General features: G+C 41.7%; 2 protein-coding genes across 3 annotated transcripts in view; both read left to right on the top strand.

Moving 5' to 3' along the window:
• deptor (DEP domain containing MTOR-interacting protein) overlaps positions 1–5,748 on the top strand; it is a 30,312-nt gene extending 24,564 nt beyond the window's left edge. For both annotated transcript variants that reach the window (XM_030102833.1, XM_030102832.1), the window contains exon 10: positions 1,309–5,748. In XM_030102833.1, coding sequence (XP_029958693.1) covers positions 1,309–1,431 — 123 coding nt within the window. In that variant the 3' untranslated portion in view covers positions 1,432–5,748. The remainder of the gene's footprint in view (positions 1–1,308) is intronic.
• Positions 5,749–16,045: 10,297 nt separating this feature from the next.
• The window catches only part of col14a1a (collagen, type XIV, alpha 1a), a 139,957-nt gene continuing 136,979 nt past the window's right edge, over positions 16,046–19,023 (top strand). Inside the window, exons 1-2 of the mRNA XM_030102838.1 lie at positions 16,046–16,335; positions 17,897–18,012. Of these exons, the coding sequence (XP_029958698.1) occupies positions 17,919–18,012 (94 nt within the window). The 5' untranslated portion in view covers positions 16,046–16,335; positions 17,897–17,918. The remainder of the gene's footprint in view (positions 16,336–17,896; positions 18,013–19,023) is intronic.

Below are 19,023 nucleotides of genomic sequence, written 5' to 3'. Positions count from 1 at the left end.
CCGTGGCTGCTTGGGTTTCTGCCCTCCCTCTGTGTGAGAGTGAATCTTAACCCTCTCGGTGCTCGGAGCCCCTCGGTCCAGCTGGGCTCCTGCCAACACTAACAGCCCTGCAGCGTCAGTGGGAGAGACTGAGGGGGAGGTGTCGGGAGCGGAGCTCAAGATCCTGGAAGGAAAGCGCCAGTGAAAATGGAGTATATGTCCAGAAGTGCATGAGAGCAGTGCGATGTCGTCCGCAGAGCTTTGGAAGTGATAAGAGCTGAATGTGAAATTGCTCTTCAGCAGAGGATTAGCAGTGTGGTTCTTTTCCCCGCTCCCTCCACATTTCCCCCTAATCGTTTTCTCTTTATATCCGCTGCCTATTAAGAGCTCTTCTCTTCACCGGAGTTGCAGAGACTTCACTTTCAAAATAATTAAAAGCAGCGGCCTGCATCTCCTTGAGTTCACTGTTCCGTTTAATGCCGCTTTATATAAGCGACTGATTCCTAATGTGTGATTTTCGTTGTGTGCGGCGCCCCTTGAAACAGCTGTTAAAGTTTAACTTTCATCATTGCTCAGCTGTGTGTGTGTCTGCGCTATGTTGATTTACAGGCAATAAAAGAATCCAAGCAATAAGGAACCTTTTGTTCTGGCTGGCATGTATCAGCCGCTTTTTGTGCTTTCGAGAGGTTTTGGAAAACTTCGGAGCCGATGAATCAAGAGTGTCCTTTGCGTGTGCGTAATAGCTTGTAAAAAGAAAAAAAGCCAAACCACAGAGTCAGCATCGGGTTGCATGAGCAGCAATCAGAAAGCAGAATGTAGAAGAAGTCTTATTTTTATCTGTGAGTGTAGAGTTGGAAGCGGAGGTTCAGTCGTGATAAGGGAGGCAGAGTTCAGGCGTGATTGAAGCGTGGATGTCAGACTGTACCTGCTGTCATTTAGCCTTGATTGCCTCTTTATGAGTGGTTTGCTCTGTTTGTTCATGGAGCTCAGACCACACCTGTGTGAGGTTACGCTTACTGAACATTGTTTGCTGCATTGTGATACTAGATCATTTTTTTTCTGAAAAAAGTGTTTTTCTCTATACTTTTATTATTCTAATGATTTTTATATGCTTTTTACCTTGCTACTGGACTAGAACTAACTGTTTCCTGATGGAAATATTCATTTAAAGCATCGAACAGTTTGCTGCAGATGTGTCTGTTGTCTTTCTCTCGTCTCCCACCAAACCCTCCATCCTCCTCCCTTTACCCGTGTCACTGTTTGATAACTTGTGTGACTGACAGCAGAGCTGCAGCGTCAGGCCTGTCTTCTCTCTCCGTCTTCCTCCAGGTGTGTCAGTTCGTGGTGTCGGTGAACGGGCTGAACGTCCTCTGTCACGACTACCGGACCGTCAGCAACCTGATCCTGACCGGACCCAGAACCATCGTGATGGAAGTGATGGAGGAAGTTTAAGTTTGCCACCAGATGAAACCCATCAGGAATAACACGGGGATGAGAAAGTTCTTTTTTTTTTTTTTTTTTGTCTTGGAAACCATGACTGGAAACGTAACTCACACCCAGCATTGTGTGGAGAAGAAGCATGAGAGAGAGAGAGTTTATTCAAGCTGAGCGAACGAGTCGGCCCACAGAGAGAACATGCCGGCTGTTGTTCTGGATTTTATTTTCTTGGGATTTAAAGGCACGTACGCAAAGAGGAGAAGAGAAACCAGACTGTAGTACACGGTGCTACGCATTTCAGAAAGGTGATCTGCGTGAGGGTCACAACAGAATCCCCCTGTTTGTTGTTTGAATCGTTTCGGGAACCTGTGGCGGATCGTGAGAGAGTGTCGGAGTGATATCGGAGCATGTGTGCCAAAGTTTAGCCCGAAAATGAACAAGTAAAAGCTGAAACTGTTAAAAAAAAAAAAAAAAAAAAAAAAAAAAGGAAGGATCCTTCATCAGCACTGGGTGACCTCTCCTCCAGTTAGTGTCTGGCTCTCGGCCGTGGTGGTTCAGCGTCGCCCTCTATCGGCGAAGACACGGAGGAAGACTTTTACAGCCGCAGATTTTACAAGTCCTTGCTGTCGGGGTGCTTTGATCTTTGTTTAGGAAGCTGATCTGTAAAAATTCCTGCAGTTAGTGCAGGAGAACCAATAATGATGGAATGGTTGTGGAGGTGTGTTTTCCCTGCTAGAATCATGTTTGCTTACGAGAGACGACATGAGGCACAGTGTAAATAAAGCTACGGAGGACTTGATGCACAACGTGAAGAAAAAGCTCTGAAGCAAAACTACTTATAGATGAAGTCTTAACAATCTGAAACTAAAGTGTTGCAGAAATGATCATTTGTTATTGAATTTTTCAGTTACTGGATTTCTTCAGTGACACAAAATGTCAGACTTAAAAGTTAAAAAAACAAAAACAAAATCCTAAATTTTATCCTAAAGAGTTGTCGTCCAATCTGGACTCTTTTTCAACATTTCTGCATTCATTCCTTTAAAAAGCTGCAACAATAAACGTGTGATGATACGAGTGCCAAATAAGACCCTAAACCGTAATGGGAGCTAAAGAAATGTCAAAGTTTAATCTAGAAAGCTAATTGTGTTGATTTTCTAACATTTTCTGTGTATTCTCTGCCGTCAGAAGAAGAGTATCATGACAATGTCAGCACTTGAACAATCGATTAAATCAAGACTTTAATTGATGAAAGCACTTGAGTGACAGAGGCTTTCTTTGTCAGCGGATTTGGACGTGTGAGTGTTCCTATAGATAAAGTGTAAATAAGTAGTGATTTACAATCTGACGTCTTTCATTTTAAACTAATAGAAGCAATGACGTCCTGCCTCTGAAACATGTTGTTGAAATACTACATCTGGAGTCATTTCTATTCATAGTGGAAATTTGTGCTGTGAAATCTAAACTTTGAGGAAATCACGATTGTATGAGATGGATAAAGAGGTGGGAATTTGGAAAAGGGCACTGAAAGGTTTGTAATATTTTGAAGTATTATATGTTGGGATGGCTGGCAGATGTCAAAACAAAGAAAAATGTAGGTAGAAGGATTCTTAAAAATGACAAAAAAAACTTTTATTTTCTCTCTGGCTTCCTGTGATTTTTTGCCATAAAGTTCGTTAAGTGGCATTCTATTTCATTTTTACCTCTTACAAATACAAGGTAATCATTTTTTACAATAGAATTGAGGGCAAAATTGAAAACGGATCATTCTCGCACCTAAAAATTGACAGAAAATATAAATTTAGTGTGTGACTGGGAGGAAAAAACTTAACGTTTTTCTTTTCAAACTACCTAAATGCAGAGCGTCAGTTTGTCTCTGGCCCAGATGTTCCTATCACTGTCCATGTTTGGTTTTCACAGGGTAATATCCTCCTCATCATCATTAAAACTGCAGACTGTGGAAAAAGAACCATCACTTCACCAGCGCAGCCTTTCAATGTAACCTTTTCAACGCTCTGCCAAGCACAAAATTTAGACTTTCAGCAGCAATTAAAATGAACGTGTCCGGGGCCTGAAGTGACCCCGAAGAGAAGCTTTTTGGAAGTTCGCTGGACTCCGACAAACTCGACGCTCCCAGGAATAAAGTACCTCTTTCCACGCCGTCAGAATTAAGCTTACGTTTCTGAACTGTGATTAGACCCACGCGCATGAACCCGCTTTTTGATTAGAGAGAGAGAGCGTGGATGCTCGCACCTTCTATTGCTCGTGCAGTTCGTGTCTGTAATCCTGACTAAGTAGCTAAGTAGTTTAGTCCTGAAGTGAACGTTTTACTGACATGTTCGGCACAGACGCAGCCACCTGAACGTTCTTCCCTGTTGAGATGGACCTGCAGTATAATCGGCCCAAATCTCCAGTGGAAAACGGTCGAGTGAATCTGTGACGGTGAACTGCTGTGTTCTGTGTTTCCTGTGCGTAGGTGTAGCGTTGCATGAGTGCTGTAAATATGTGCTTATGTAGATATGTCTCCTGATCCAAATTGCCACCTCGACTGACTCATCCGGCAAGTTTTCACATGTAAAGTAGAATTTAGCTTTCAGAAGTTTTTGATTTTGACTCACCTGCACAGCTGCTGGATTTCCTTAAAGCGGTAGTCTTTAAAGGAAGCATGTGTTTAGCTAACCTCAGGTTGTTTGTGGCACAATGCATTGATTTATTCATGTGTCGGAGGGTAAGTGGGCTTCACCTCATTAAGAATGTTTCTGATTTAATTCCACACTCGAGGGTCTGGAGTTTGCATGTTCTCCCCATGCCTGCACTTTTAAAGTTGGTGCTTTTTGTTTTCAAGCTAACATCTATATGAAAACAGTTTATGGCCCAAGTGTTAGTTTTCCTAAGGTAAAAAAAGAAAAAAAACCTGTGTTTGAGCATTTATGGTATCCCTAAAATTGCTTTGTAATGATTGATCTCTCTGCGTTTCCTCATTAACGGCTTCCTGCTCCCACTGTCTGCTGGAATCAGGTCCAAACCCTCGGCTGCATGAAGCACTATCGAAGATGATACTGCCATAGTCTGATTTTTAACACAAAAAGTGCAAGCTATTGAAATTTTATCCCAAAGCTTCATGAATCACCCCCCTCCTCTCTGTAACCCACTGCCCTATAAAAAAAAATAACAGAACTTGATCCTCTGCATAGAGAACCTTATCAAACTGTTTACAGTTTAGTATCTACTAGTTCACAGTCACATTTTGGTTCCAGTTGTTGGATCTTTTCAGACTTTTACCTGAATCCTTCCACACTCTAATTCCACAAATACTCACAACAAAAAAGTCTGTCAGACAGTTAACATCTGCTCCCAGCATGTATTCAGTCTCCATGCTTCTACGATTAAATGCTCTCGAGCAGAGGTGTCCAAACTGCTTCCGCCTAATGCTCTGCAACACATTTTAAAATCTCATTTGATTGTTTTGATCTGGGGTTTTACTCTGTTTTGCATAAAACGGCTTTGCAGCAAAACAAGACCATTTGACGAAAAGTGCTGCTGCAGGTGAACAAAGATGGTGAGAACCAAAGTAAGTGAGTGCAGAAAATCGCCTGTGGCCTTGCTGTTGGTGTGTTTCTCTGGGAAGCGTTTGGACGCCTCTGCTCTGGAGCGACAACCTCAGTCCTTTCACCTGTCGGAGGGTCGTGGCTGAGGGGGATTTTGATGAAGGTAATGTGAGGAAGTGTGTGTGTAGAGAGGGTGATGGTCACAGAAATATGCAGGAGTGTAGGAGGCGTGTTTGTGCCGGTTTGGCTGAGACGGGTTCACCGACGTGTTTGCCTTACGATCTGTTTCTGCTGCTAGTCAAGGCTGATGGTCACCGATTCTCTCCTCTCCGCTCTCAGCTTTGCGATCTGAGTTTTGCATCAGTAATAACGTGTTCTACCGGGTCGACCTGCTTCAGTTCTATCGACAATCAGTGTTTTACAGAAACTACCTTTTAACAGGTCAGCAGTGTTTTCAAAGTCATGATCTGATCGAATGTATTTCACCGCTCTCTTCTACAACGTGCCGTTTTATACTTCAGACTTCAAGGACTTGTATTTTAAAAGGGATTCTGTGGCTTTGTGCCAACATCGTGAGGCCAAACTTCAGGGGCCCAAACGTTTTCAGCAGGTACAACTGTGTGTTTATTTTTTTTTTCTCCATGTTTTCAGGACGAATATTGAGTTTCACAACTTAAAAAAAAAAAAGCTCACAGTGCCAGTTTGCTTTGGACATTACATCGAAATGTTCTAATGTATTAAAAAGTTGATTAAGTGTTCAATAAACAAACTGATTTGACTCTGTGCTCATGATTCTTACCTTCAGGACTGACCCCGGCCCCTCAGCGGCCTGCGAGACAGTTTTTCACAAATCAGTGAATAAAAGATGAAAGGCAATTTTAGGAATATATCATATGTAGTTACTGTGATATGACAGACATTTTAATATGAAATGAACTGTAATGGATGTGCAAACAAATTCAGTGTAATAGTAGAATTGCTCTTCCAGTTATGAGCCCGTCTTCAGTTCTCACTCTAAGATCAGTGAAGTTACACATTTAACCAACTTTTCAAGATTTTGTGCTTTAAAGAAAAAAGAAAAATCAATTGTTAATGATCCAACATGTCAGTTCATTAGTTTCTTAAATTACACACGCTGAATCAAATCACCAGAGGCAGAAGTTAAACCGCATAATTCAGTTCAGTTAAAAGTTAACCTCAGTGAATCAAACAGAGTTTACTCTTTAAGAATATGTTTTTTCTTTAATCCCTTCTTCAATATTGAAGTACTTCACCAATTTTGCCTTGATGAGAGAGTATATATGTTGTAACAATGTGCTCACATTACTGTAATCTGTTGCTATGTAGAGGTAGTTCCACTTCCATCAGGTAAGTAAATTGACTATTTTACGAAATGTATTCTACTTTGCTGCTTTTACGATCATGGTTTTCTCCTGTGTGCAAAAAAAAAATACATTATGTAGCTGTTCAATCCTCTCTGATCTGCACTGAAGTAGCCTGTAATTCCAACATTTGAACAGAGAAATAGATTTACATATCTAGATTCTTTTAAAATAGTGTAATTTACTTTTTAATTTAAATAAATGTTTCTTGTATTTCTTTGAGATGGGTAATTTTGTTTGATTGTGTGTGCGTAGTTTCAGCTGTGTGTTTCTGTATGAACTTAATAATGTGTTTGATCAGTATTTTGGCTTTCAGTCTGCAGTTTCAGTGATTAGCTGATGACTATGAAGTATCTAAATCACACAAAGCAAACATTTTATCCGATAAAATTAACATGAATTTAAATATAGGTTCAGACTTTCATGAAACCTTTAATTTGTTCTTCTGCAATTCTTAAAACATTTTGTTAATTGCATGTTATCCGACATGGGATTAAATCTCTTATTTCATTCAATGCCAAAAGAGAACTTGAAAGAGGCAAGCGAAATTCCCCTCAAATGTAATATGTCAAGTTCAAATTGGGTAAAAGTCCACCTTTCTCTATCTTTCCAGCTTCTATTGTGGAGAAGAGGTCGCTGCCGCCCACCAGGTGTGTGGAACTAAATGGTTCCTTTCTACTCCTACTCAGTGGCTTGAATAGAAAAGTGAGAACGCGACCTTCATTCTGATCATTTTTTAGCTCACTCCTTCAAACTTCATTCTTGTTACCTCCTCTGTCCTTTTCTGAGAGGTGGATCATCCACCCATGCATCCTTTCCCTGAACTCAGTCTTATCACAGGATAGTTAATCTTTTCTAAGGAGTCAGACAAGCTTAAAAAAAAAAAAAATCAGACTGGAAGGAGAAGAACACTTTCTGCCTCTTTCTGTCTCGAAACATTAGAAAATATCAATAAATAAGATACAAACCATAAAAATATCTGAGAAGAAAGAAAGCCTCTCTTCAATGACCGCCATACCGTTAATGTACAGCTGCACTACCAGACGGCTGCCACCAGGGGGCAGTATTACACCGCAGGATACTACCCATTTGAGACACGTCGGTCCAGCTCTTCATTTCTCCTGTTCCTGCGGAGCCAATCCCGGCAGGTGAACAGGTCTCCGGTGCACCTCAAAACTTGAAAAAAGTGAGATTGTTCTAATTATGTTTTTCTAGCAATTTAGTAGGATGCCAAAATTACATGGAGTTAGTCTAAAACCTCTTGAAATTCAGTCAAGCTTGTGCATCTTGATGAACTTTCCTGTTTAGAAACACTTAGTGCCTCTTAGTTTGCATAAAAATCAGGATACTGGTCAACTGCAGATTTCGAATCGAAAACCCAGTGTTGTCATCCTTGCTTTTTAAATCCTTCTCCTCGTCTGTCTTGTTATATTTGGCATTGACAGTTGAGACTATAGCAAGTGCATGAAATGAATCATGAAATATTCATCCTTTTGTCATCAGGCTGTGATTCATATGTATTCAGTTATTAGTTCAAAAACCTGAAACCAGTCATTTCATGTCATTCATCCAGTCACTAACAAGAAGACACACACACACACACACACACACACACACACTGACACTCACACACATAAAGGATTTATCCAGAAGCCTGAAAGTCTCTTGTTTTTGCTGAATGAAAGATAACAGAAAAGAAACCAGGGCATGCAATTTAAACCAGGGATGCAACCAATCATGGGATATGTTGATTTGCAAAGCAGAGGAACAATTTGTAGTGATTGTGAGCATTTCTGTTTTAAATTCACTGAATGTATGAGCACAAACGTGCTGCAAACAATAATGATGTTTTGAAGGAGCAGTGAGCATGTTTATTAGTGGAATTTGTTCTTTTTATGAGCCCACAGAGACGAACGTGTTAATACAATGTGGCGGAGCTGCATGCATACAGATTCACAGTCCAACTGGAGCCAACGCACTAATAATATACACACTCTAAAGGCATGAGATGAAATTATTCACAGAGTGGCATATTTTACTGAATAAGATCATAACAAGATTTGGGAAAGCCCAGTTGGTCCAATTAAAGTAACATCAATACAGGCGGCACAAGCCAAGATCATGTAATTAATACTCATAAAAAGTCTCGTGACAGCAACAGCAGCAGCCAGAGTAATGGAGATAAGTCAGAGATGGGAGGTGCATTGCTTTCAGAGACAAGGAAAACACACTTTCTTCATAACTCCTGTCTTGGTTTAGCTTTTCATATCAGAGTAAGAAGTGAAGAAAATTGTTCCACAGCCAAACTTCATTATAAAGAATGAATTCCTCCAGTCGTGCAGACTTTCACACCTGCTATGCAGTTTGAAATTGCTTTGACTTGACACAGATATGAAATGCACATAATGACGACACCTTTACGGGTGTACAAAGTGCATTGTGGGCTTTTTGTCCGTGGGTCTTTCGGCCTGATTTTGTATGCAGAACATATTGCAAAAATGTCACCAAGGATCAAAAATCCTCATGAACAAAAATCTTTGTCTCAAAGCTCTCCACATTTTAATAAAAAGATTATAATATTGATATCATTTCCATATTATACCATTTGTTATATAATGACAGAGCAAATAATGTGACAGGAAAAATTCAGTGGAACTGTTTAATTAGCTTTTCGACAGAAGGTGCCAGTAAATGTGACCACTGCTGAGATTAAATAAAGGTTATCAGCGGGATCCCCTGTAGGGAACAGAGAACCTTTTGATATGAGAGCCAAAGAAAAGAAAGGACCGGTGCAGTTGAAGAAAAAGAAATGTCTCTGTGCTTACTCAGGGTGATGGGCCGAATGCCTTTGAGGTGTGATTACTGTGTTTTCAAGAGTATTGTCTGCTGTCCTTCACTTCCCTCCCTGTGGGCGAAGCGCTCAGGACAAGTCACAGCAAGAAGAAAAGTTACCCTCCTGCCAAATGCTTTTTGGGCTGTGGCTGCAAGCTCCGCAAAATTGGCCGGCCGCTTTGGCAGGAACCAAAATCATGTTTATCTGAAGCGCAATTTTCTTTCTGAAATTTTATTTTTATGAATTAATTTTGAAGGCAGAGAAGATGAGAAAAATAATGCGTCCTGTGCTGTGTATACAGAAAAATACAGAAATTTTAAAGCAAGAAAAATGCAATATGTAGTTTGCTTCAAGTATTTTGCCATAGATGGTGGTCCAAATTTATACATTTATTCCTTTAAAGATGAATTGCTGTGTTGCTGCAGGCAATGCATGTGTCTGCTGTGCCTGGCGTTGCTTTATGCAGAGTACTGTGTGCTTGTATGACTGGTGGATCTGTGACCAGGCCTTTAGTAAGTACACCTATAAGGCTGGCATGTCTGTTCTCAACGTTTCCTAATCAGCCCTAATGCAAAGGTTTCAATCTGTTTACATGGTTAAAAATAACAAATGGAGGAGCAGCAGAGCAGAAACGACTCCGCTCATCTTCCACGTGCGGCCTCTTGTGCATGTAAGAGATACCATTGGTCATGGCTGCATAAACAGCTGCCTGTGGCCTTGTATGAGCTGCAAAATAAATAACAGCATCTTTTTGAATAAATCACCTCCATCCATGCATTTTTTTTTATTTTTTTTTTTGCCATGAAAAGTTGCATAATGCATCATGACCTTAAGAGCTGTCAGGTTAGCGGCGCTCTGAGCGCACGAGGCCCGGGACCAGATGACACACTGTCTAATAACTGCGACCAGGAGGGCTAATCAGAAGGCAGTGGTCACTCCAGTCTGCTGCTGCCCTCATATTAACCTGCTGCTTGTTATTAACACATGGCTCGAGAGCGCGAGCACGCGCACGTGTGTGTGTGTGTGTGTGTGTTCACGAGATTGTGGGTTCCTTAATATATTACACACTTAAATTAGAGCGTAAGTCACCCTTGTGGGTGTAATGTACTATCAGGTGAATCATTATTTTTTTTTTACAGTTGAGTTTAAGTGTTAAGGTTGGGTTCAAGAGTTAGATTGAGGTTATAGGAGTCACCGTTCGTACATGTGGTAGTTTTGCCTGAGTGAAGTCTGCAGGAAAAGCAATCATCTTGCAAAACTATTGATATATGAAATATATGAAACTAGTATGCGTGTTGTGTATGTTTTCTTGACATTATGGGGACATTATTAATCTTTGTTTTTAACAAGTACCTGAATCATTCTTTCTTTGTTTTTAAGACTTAAGTGTTCAGACTGGACTGGAGACAGAGTTATGTAATTTATTGGAGTTGGTTAACTGGTACTGTGGAGTTTTAAATGGTGGTTATGGTCGCTCTGGCTGTGTAAAGTCTGCATGAAGTGTAGTTGGTAATCCCTGCAAACCCTCCCTAAGGGATATTGAAGTATGTGTGTGTGCATTGTGACCTGGGAAAGCACTGAGATTATCACTGCATCTTGAAAATCCAGGGCAGGGGGCTTCAGGTGTGTGTGCTTTTGTCCAGGTGTGACGTTTGATAAAGGGGCTATGTAGGGGAGGGACGACTTTGTTTAAATTTGTCACTAAGAGTGTTTGCTAAGCGCTGGCTGAGAGACGCACGGAAAGGTGAAAAGGTTGGACTGTTGTGTTTCTCGGTGCGTCTGTGAAAAGAGTCTGGCGTGATGCTGATGATCAATGGAAAAAACAAATGCATGGAAATCAACGATAGTTTTAATCTTTGTCAGATTTCTGAGATAACTCAACCTTATCTCTTACTTGCGGTAGATTGATACTGTCGAATAAGTGCTTGTCTTTCATCGTTTGAAGCTTAAACATAAGTTCTTATGAACACAGATGAAGGGGTTCCTGCTTCCTGAGAGGAATCCTCGACTGCACAGGAAACTGAGCTTTCTCTGTTTGTCCAAGCAATAACAGCGGCCTGCTCCTTACAATTATAGCAAGGTTGAGGAAATACAACAGGCTGCAGTACAGTTTGATCCTTTTTATTATTACAATATGTCGCCCCAGTGCAAACAGGGAGTGGCAAACAGTGGTGTGGTGACTGCTTATCTCCACCGACATCGCCACAGACGAGGTTTATGTGGATTATCATAAAGGGTTGTGCCTACGGTGCAGAATAAATCTGGGAGGCAAAAACTGCCTGGAAAATTATTTTATCTCAAAAAAACAAAAAAACGATACTGTTCTTCTGTGCAGCTAAAACTTAGCACTGCAGCGTTTGTTATATGCACTGCTTTGTGAATGTCCTCCAGCACCACCCAGGTTTTACAATTGGAAGATCTGTCACGTTTCACCTGCATGCAGGTGCACCATTTCCTCCTCATTCCTGAGCTATAAAACACAGTGTTGTTGGCGTTTAAGACCAAAATTCTAACTTTCTTCTCCAAACTATTACAGACATCGATCTAACTTTTTCCCTGCTTGTGGAGTTTTGTGTGGACATTATTTAGTTTTCCATTAAACAGTCCCTGCATGTGTGGCAGTGACTCTACCTGATCTCCTACAGTGTACCTGCAGTCTTTTTCCGCAGATTTCCGTTGCAGTGCGGCGACTTCAGAAACTTTGTGATGTATCACAGTTGGACCATATGGTGCAGAGCCGAATGACCTGTGGATCAACTCGACCACGTGAGTGATGCATTTATTCCGCAGCGCCACAGTGGGGATGGGCAGCGATGACGGAAATGTACACAGAGAGAGGATAAACAGATTAGGAGTGAGGTGAAAAAAGAGGGAAAGGGGGGACAAAAAGAGGAGGAAAAAACGCGAGGAAGTGAAACAAAAGAGGAAAGGTAATGCAGAGAGAAGACATCAAAAAGCATGCTTGGAATAAATGAAGTGAAGACTTGAAGGGTGGGCAGTGAAGTGGTTCATCCAGCGGCCAGGTCTTGAGGTCTGGAGGCCCGTGAGTCCGTATAGACGAGCTGTCAATCAAAGCCCACCAGAGACCGCAGTGACTGCAAATAGAGAATAAATTAAATCAAGAGTTATTATACTGTACATCATCATTATCTAAACTTCCTGTTATGGCTTATGTTAATCGGTGTTAACACTGTTCAAAGTGGTCTGTCACATTGGCCCAGTATTAAATTACTCACTGTAAAGATGCTCACCTAACCAGATTACTTCAGTGACAGTCTGCCATTGATCAACCTCTACTGAAAATACAGATTGGAAGAGGGACACAGCAGGGGGCACCTGAAACATGGATGGGTTAGGTGCTGCCTTGATTTTAGGTTGTGCAGGATGTTCAATAAAAAATAAACAATATTGGAAGAATCAAGCGTTAAAGGTTGACTGGAGACTATACATTTCATATAGGTGTGAATGTGAGCGGTCATTTGTCCCTCTTCAGTCCGACTGCTAATCTGACTGAGATAAAGCAGCATGGAAGATGAATGTATGTGATATGGTTCATCTATCAGAATACATCCTTTAAATGTATTTTTCCCAATTGTTTGGCTTTTGACAAGTTGCAAATACTCATTACTGCATTTTGGCAGTGATCTTAGGCACTTGTACGTTTGTATTTTTTACTTCCTTTTAGCAGCCTAGTAGAGTTTACTCCACGTCATCACTACGTATTGATTCAATATGCTCACAGTTTCAATCAACATTCACATTCATTTGCAATTGTCTTACACATAATTTTGCTCCAATAAAACAGAAAATGATTGCTTTGTCTTTAAAAGAACAAATCTTCACAGTATGATTTTAAACCACTGTGAGGAATGCAATTCAAATACTATATATGGGCTACACTGACTGTCTGTTACTAACAGTGCAATTAAATAATGTAGAACTGGTCAAACCGTGGGAGATAGTCACATTAATTTTGCATGATAATGTGATACTGCTGGATTGTAGGTTTATTGATCAATCATTCTTTTTCTATAAATGTCTGTCAGAGCTGTGCAAACATTGATCCCGAAAGAGGATGAAAAATCTTCTAGCAAGAATGTAGAGAAGTAGAGCTAAATTTGATCTTCCGTATAAAGGTAGACTGTTTATCTCCCTGTAGATTTGTGGTCATATAGCATCTGGCCCCTCTCACTGAGGAGCGGCGTCCTCACACTGTGTATTTGTTTAGTGTGTGGTCTGCTGCAAATGGGCAACAGATGAATGCCGGGTCGACGGCGGAGGGACCGGAAGGGAGGAAGACACTGAGAGAAGAAAGAGGAGGAAGGAGGGTGGAGGACAGAGAATCCTTATACACATGATTATAGTGTTTATGGCATCTGGACAGTTGTTTGGCTAAGCTGTGCGTGTGTGTGTGTGTGTGTGTGTGTGTGTGTGTGTGTGTGTGTGTGTGTGTTATTAGCATTGACTTGTGTGTCTGTGTGTGCTCCAGGGACACACCTGGAGTAGTCAGTGTTTCAGCTCAGCCAGCCACGGGCACATTTCACCAGCTCCTGTTTCCCATGACTGGTATTCTTCCCCCCTCAGGGTAAGTCACAAAGTTTCTCCAGCAGCAGAGGAGCTGAGTGCACATGCAGGATTACAAAGTGCACTCCAACCTTTATTCTCAGCCTCACCGAGGAAAGCGCAGGTGCTGTCCGACTGTTCTTTTAAAAGTGTTATTCTGCATTTGGGATGTTCGGCTCTCTCGTCAAGGGTTAAATGAGCAAGTGATATAATTTTATTGCAAATGTAAAGCTACAGCCTGGAGATGTTTGGGTCTGGCTAACATAAAGCTTAGAGAGAGGAGGGAACAGCTGGTCTGGTTCACAGCCCACCATAAAAACCACTGCATGTCATTTTTATTCTGCAGAGCAAATTAAACAGACGACTGTGTTAATGAGGGGGTTTTAGAGATGGATTCTCTTAACATCTGAACAGAGCGTGTAGCTGACTTACAGTTTGAACCAATTCTGTTATGGAAGACAAGATGCATCGAGATTTCCAACCTCTTTGTAAGAAATCACAACCAAAATCAGGTCTGGAAAGGGAACGGAAGGTTTTGTACTCGACTACCTTTGCTACACTGCTTAAAATGGGCTCAATCAGAAATCTTATTCTCAAAAATGACATAAAGTATGCTACTTTTTGAATCTAAAATGGAGAGAAATTCTATTTTTGAATAATGAGCTGCAAAAGTGCAGATGAAATGGTCTGAATATGAATTTCAAAATGTGGGCGTTTCCAGTGGTGACTGGATTTTAAAAGGGCTGAAGTAGATTACATCGTGCCAATTATACCTGTCTAAGTGAAATGACCTACTTGAAGGAAACATATTATACCAATGTTATCAAGAACTCCTAAAATACATATAAATTTGACAACTGTGAGTGATTTATTCCTGTCATCACTGCCTGTATTTGGCGAGACATTGCATGTGGTTTCACTTTAGTATGTTGATGTAGTTTTATTTATTTAAATGGTAGAATACTTGATAATCGAAGATTTTAATGTACTGCATTTTAAAACACTATTGAAAATTACACGTGAACTGCATTCACAAGTATAAATGTATTGAAGATCTTGAATTGATTAAAATTTTGAGTAAAGATCCAGCAGGTTTATAGATCTGAGAGATGGAAATTTCCCATTAGTCCAGCATTCCACTTGTCAACACAGAATTCAGCAAATAACTGAAAATGTTCAATGACAGTCATCATTTCTATATATTTTGGAAATAGTAGCAGCTTTTTTTGTGTCTTGGTAGGTTAGGTCAAGATGGGGGTTTTTTTCCACTTTAATTGTGATAAAATCTGTCCAAAAGAGTCCATTACAAAGAAATGCTATGTCCGAGGTTATGTATGCCACCGAGATCATCACTAATTTATAAAATCATAAGTTGGTAGTGTGCATGTCCTCTTAATAAACTATTCAGACTTTAAAATTTTCATTTTTGTTGCTCATGAGTTTATTTTATTAAAACAAACAAAAAAAAAACAAATAAAAAATAATATAATTCTAATTCTATAATTGATATAAAGAATCATAATTCTTCAAATTATGTCACTTTCTCAAAAGTCAAAAGTCTCATGTTTGATGTGATTCATCTATAAGAGAGACAAGTCCTTTTGACCTCTGAGTGGACCTTTAGTCTCAAGTCAAGAGAAACTGAGGTTTCTGCTAAAAAAAAGTTTGTCAAACCCCCTTCAGAACTGATTTACAGAATTTAGAAAGGAATCATGCTTTTTTTCCATCCAATAAAAATGAGATTGAAATAGATGCTGTGTATTAATTATATTGACTCAGATAAAGAGAATGAAGTAAAAAGGGGGAAAATAGGAATCTTAAATCAGCGAAGTAACTTACTGCCATCAGTGTTCCAGTGAAAAACAAGTTGAGTTTTTTTTTTTTTTAACAGAAAAATGAATTGTGAAAATTCACATGTTTCACGAGGTTTTTCTCTGGTTGTTTTCCGTGAAACTCTTAACTTTGAGGTTGAACCTGGCGCCATTGTATCTTTAACATGAAAGCTGGAGGCGCGAGGGGCCACGGACGCGGCACCTGCTGCGAGCGAGCGCGCGCACATTTGTACAAGTCAAACGCACGAGTTTTCAGCAGTAATAAGAACCGCGTCGGTCCTTTAACGCCACAACAAGTCCCATATATCGTGACCACATGGGCGCACGCGGAGCGCGAGAGAGGCTGGAGCCGGATGGAGACCTGCAGGTTGGCAGAGGAGGAATTTTTGCGCAGCGCTCTCTCTCTCTCTCTCTCTCTCTCTCTCTCTCTCTCTCTCTCTCTCTCTCTCTCTCTCTCTCTCTCATATAGATGAACCCGGGCGAAAGGGTTGGGACAGGGAGGAATAGCTGGAGGGCGGGATGGCAGAATAAGGAGGAGAGAAACACCCACACCGGACTGACTGAATTGTATCCGGACGAAGAAGAAGAAGAGAAGGAGTGAGAGAGAGAGAGGGAGAGAGAGAGAGAGAAAGAAGGGGAGGATTAAGAAAGGGGGACGCTTTGGGAGGCAGCGGCGGCGGCGGCGGCGGCAGGAGCAGCGGTCCTTGGTATTCAGAGGATTTCCCTTGGGGATACAAGGACGCTTTGAATTGATGACTGGAGAGGTATGAAAGGCGATTTCATTCATTCTGCTGGCCGCTGAGTCGACCTCAGGTGTGCCGCGCCGGAGAATCGCGACCCGGTCAGTTAATTTGAGTAAATCTGATAGTTTGACCCAAATCTGGCCAGGAAACTTCAATTGGAAACAATCAGCAGTAGTTTGAAATTACCTCCGGGGACGCATTCAGGCTGCGGTCAGTGGATCAAACTTGCAGACTCACTGGCAGGTGGATAAATCTGTTTTTGTGTTGATTTTTCTCCCAAAATAAACAGCTTCGTCCATTTCTCCCCCCGTGGCTTTTATTATTTTGTCTCAATTAGGGTGCGTTTCTGATCGCTTGGATTCACTGTGCAAAAAGCTCGCAGCCTACAAAAAAGCAAGTCAACTAGAAAACCAGGCTGAATGCAACGTGGGTGCCGCCTAAGCCCTGGATTTCATTTACTAATTACTCAAGTGGACTGTAGGAAAAACAAGACAGGAGAAACTTTTGCGCTCATTTCGTGTAATATTGGAAAATGACAGCAAAATTCATTTAACTGAGCCAAAACTAGAGGGATTAGCCCTCAGTTATTTGTCTGGTTACATTTATTTGTTGCATTGTGTGTGACTCAGAAACTTATTGCATGTCTCCTGACTTGTCTTGTCTAAAAAATCAAAACTCTTTGGTGAAGTGGACTGCTTATTTATATGCATTGCCACTTTTCTGCTCTTTTGACCCATTTGAATTGAAGGAGTGGGACTTTCTTTATTTGTCTGTATCACAGGACTGCTGCACACTCATTTTTTAAAAACAACTTTTTGTTGCATGTGCTGTTTAATTCATTCGGGGTCTGTCTGCGGGACAGGCGTGATAAGAAGTCTGCACGTGTCTGATGATCCCCTCACCTGTGATAATGAGTGGCAGAGTAGAGAGGTGATGGAGGAGATCAGGAGAGGACGAGCCAGGAGTGGCGAGATGAGGAGGAGAGGCTGCGCCGAACAAAAAGTGAAGGGTGAAAGGAGGAGATGAGATAGGGGGGAAGAGGAGAGGTGCTGTTGTGTTTGCTCTTTTAGGCGGACAATGGCTCTCATGAAATGTTCCCACTCTGGACTGTCAGTCAAACTGCTCCGTCTGTCTGTCCATCTTTTTTCAGCCATTTTTGCTCATCCCTTCTCTTCTCATCCCTTCTCTTCTCTTCTCTTCTCTTCTCTTCTCTTCTCTTCTCTTCTCTTCTCTTCTCTTCTCTGAAACAATGTGCTCCAGTGTTTCGCCCCCGGCCTGCTCTGAGTAGGCGGTAGGCTCGGCCGCTGCTCCGCTGTCAGTCTAGACCGTTCGCACTGTAATTGTGAAAAAAAAGGGGGTTTTAGGCACCAATGAGTGATTCCAGATTAGTGAATCGGAGCTGTGTGGGTTAGGTGGGTCTTGCTGACCCACGGGGTCTTTCTGCAGCTGAATGGCATCCATGGTGTTTCTATCACTGAAGTGCTCCATTCTTCCTGTTTTCTTTTTTTTTTTTCATTCTTTCTGCGCCAGAACTGAGATTTTCCTTCACTTTTTGAACCGGATGTCTTCTCTTCTCTTGCAGGTCTAGACTGCTGGTTGTGAGGATGTTGTCAGCGGGGCAGATACGGTGGTGTTTTTGTGCTCCACTGGTGTTGCTGGCCGTTCTCTCTTGCTGCCCGAGTCAGGCCCAGGGTCAAGGTAAGCGCTCCTTCCTCCTCTACAGTCATCTCTGCTCTCTCCCTCTCTCCTTTCTCGCTGTGCTTTTACAGGAAGTACCAGTCCTCTTTATCCGCTAAATTTCTCTCACTTTTAAGTTTTGATCCCTTTCAGATCCTCGGCCCTTCGACTCAGATCACGATGATCTCCCTCATTCTCCTCTGCTTTCCTCCCTGAAGCCTCCCCTCACCTCCGTGACCTCCGCTCTCTCCAGCTCCCTCCTCTCTTCCCTCACCTGACCTCGCTCCATCCGGCTGCTCCACCTTTTTCTCCCTCATCCCTCCCTTGTTTCATCTCCCTGTTTGATATGCAGGCTCAGTCCAATCACGTTGCGTCGCGCTCATATCACCGTCATTGTGCTGTTTCGCCCCGGCGGCGCGGCAGCCCCTCTCAGCCCCTCTGCCAATTGCCGCCACGCTTCGGAGGGGTTTTAATAAACGCGCTGTAACAGTGCGCCTCGTGCTGCGACGATTTGCTGCGCAATGGGCTGCACAATACATCACTTAACCTCACCTCAGCACACCTGAGTCTTATCAAAAAGCACGCCGCTGTCTGGTTTACATGATGAATGTGACAAGGAATCGCAATAAATCTGCACGCAGTTCCAATCAAAACGAGACTTCCAGCTGATCCGACATTATTATGTCATTTAGTGGCTTTATCAGCGTGTTGGGGTTTAAAAAGAAACAGATGTGGGTTATTTTTATGAATGAGGATTGGATGTACTGCTGACACATGCTTTCTGCTGCGACCTCTGATGTCTGATTACACTGTGATTTTATTGGTTCCGCTGCTACATTTCCCAAAAGTCATTTCTATTCATGTAATCAAGACAAAGTGTCAAAATGACAGATGTTGATAATATTTCTACTTTAGGATGTTTTCTCTTTGAGAATGTAGCCTATTGCAACAAACGCTTCCGAGGTTGTGTGTGTATGTGTATGCGTGTGTGTGTGTGTGTTCTTCACAAGGGTGCAGTTGCATTTGGCAGCT

This window comes from Salarias fasciatus, chromosome 11 (assembly GCF_902148845.1).
Source record: "Salarias fasciatus chromosome 11, fSalaFa1.1, whole genome shotgun sequence".
Classification (NCBI taxonomy): Eukaryota; Metazoa; Chordata; class Actinopteri; order Blenniiformes; family Blenniidae; genus Salarias; species Salarias fasciatus.
The sequence above is the reverse complement of the archived record's forward strand: the minus strand, read 5'-3'. Positions and strand labels throughout refer to the sequence as shown.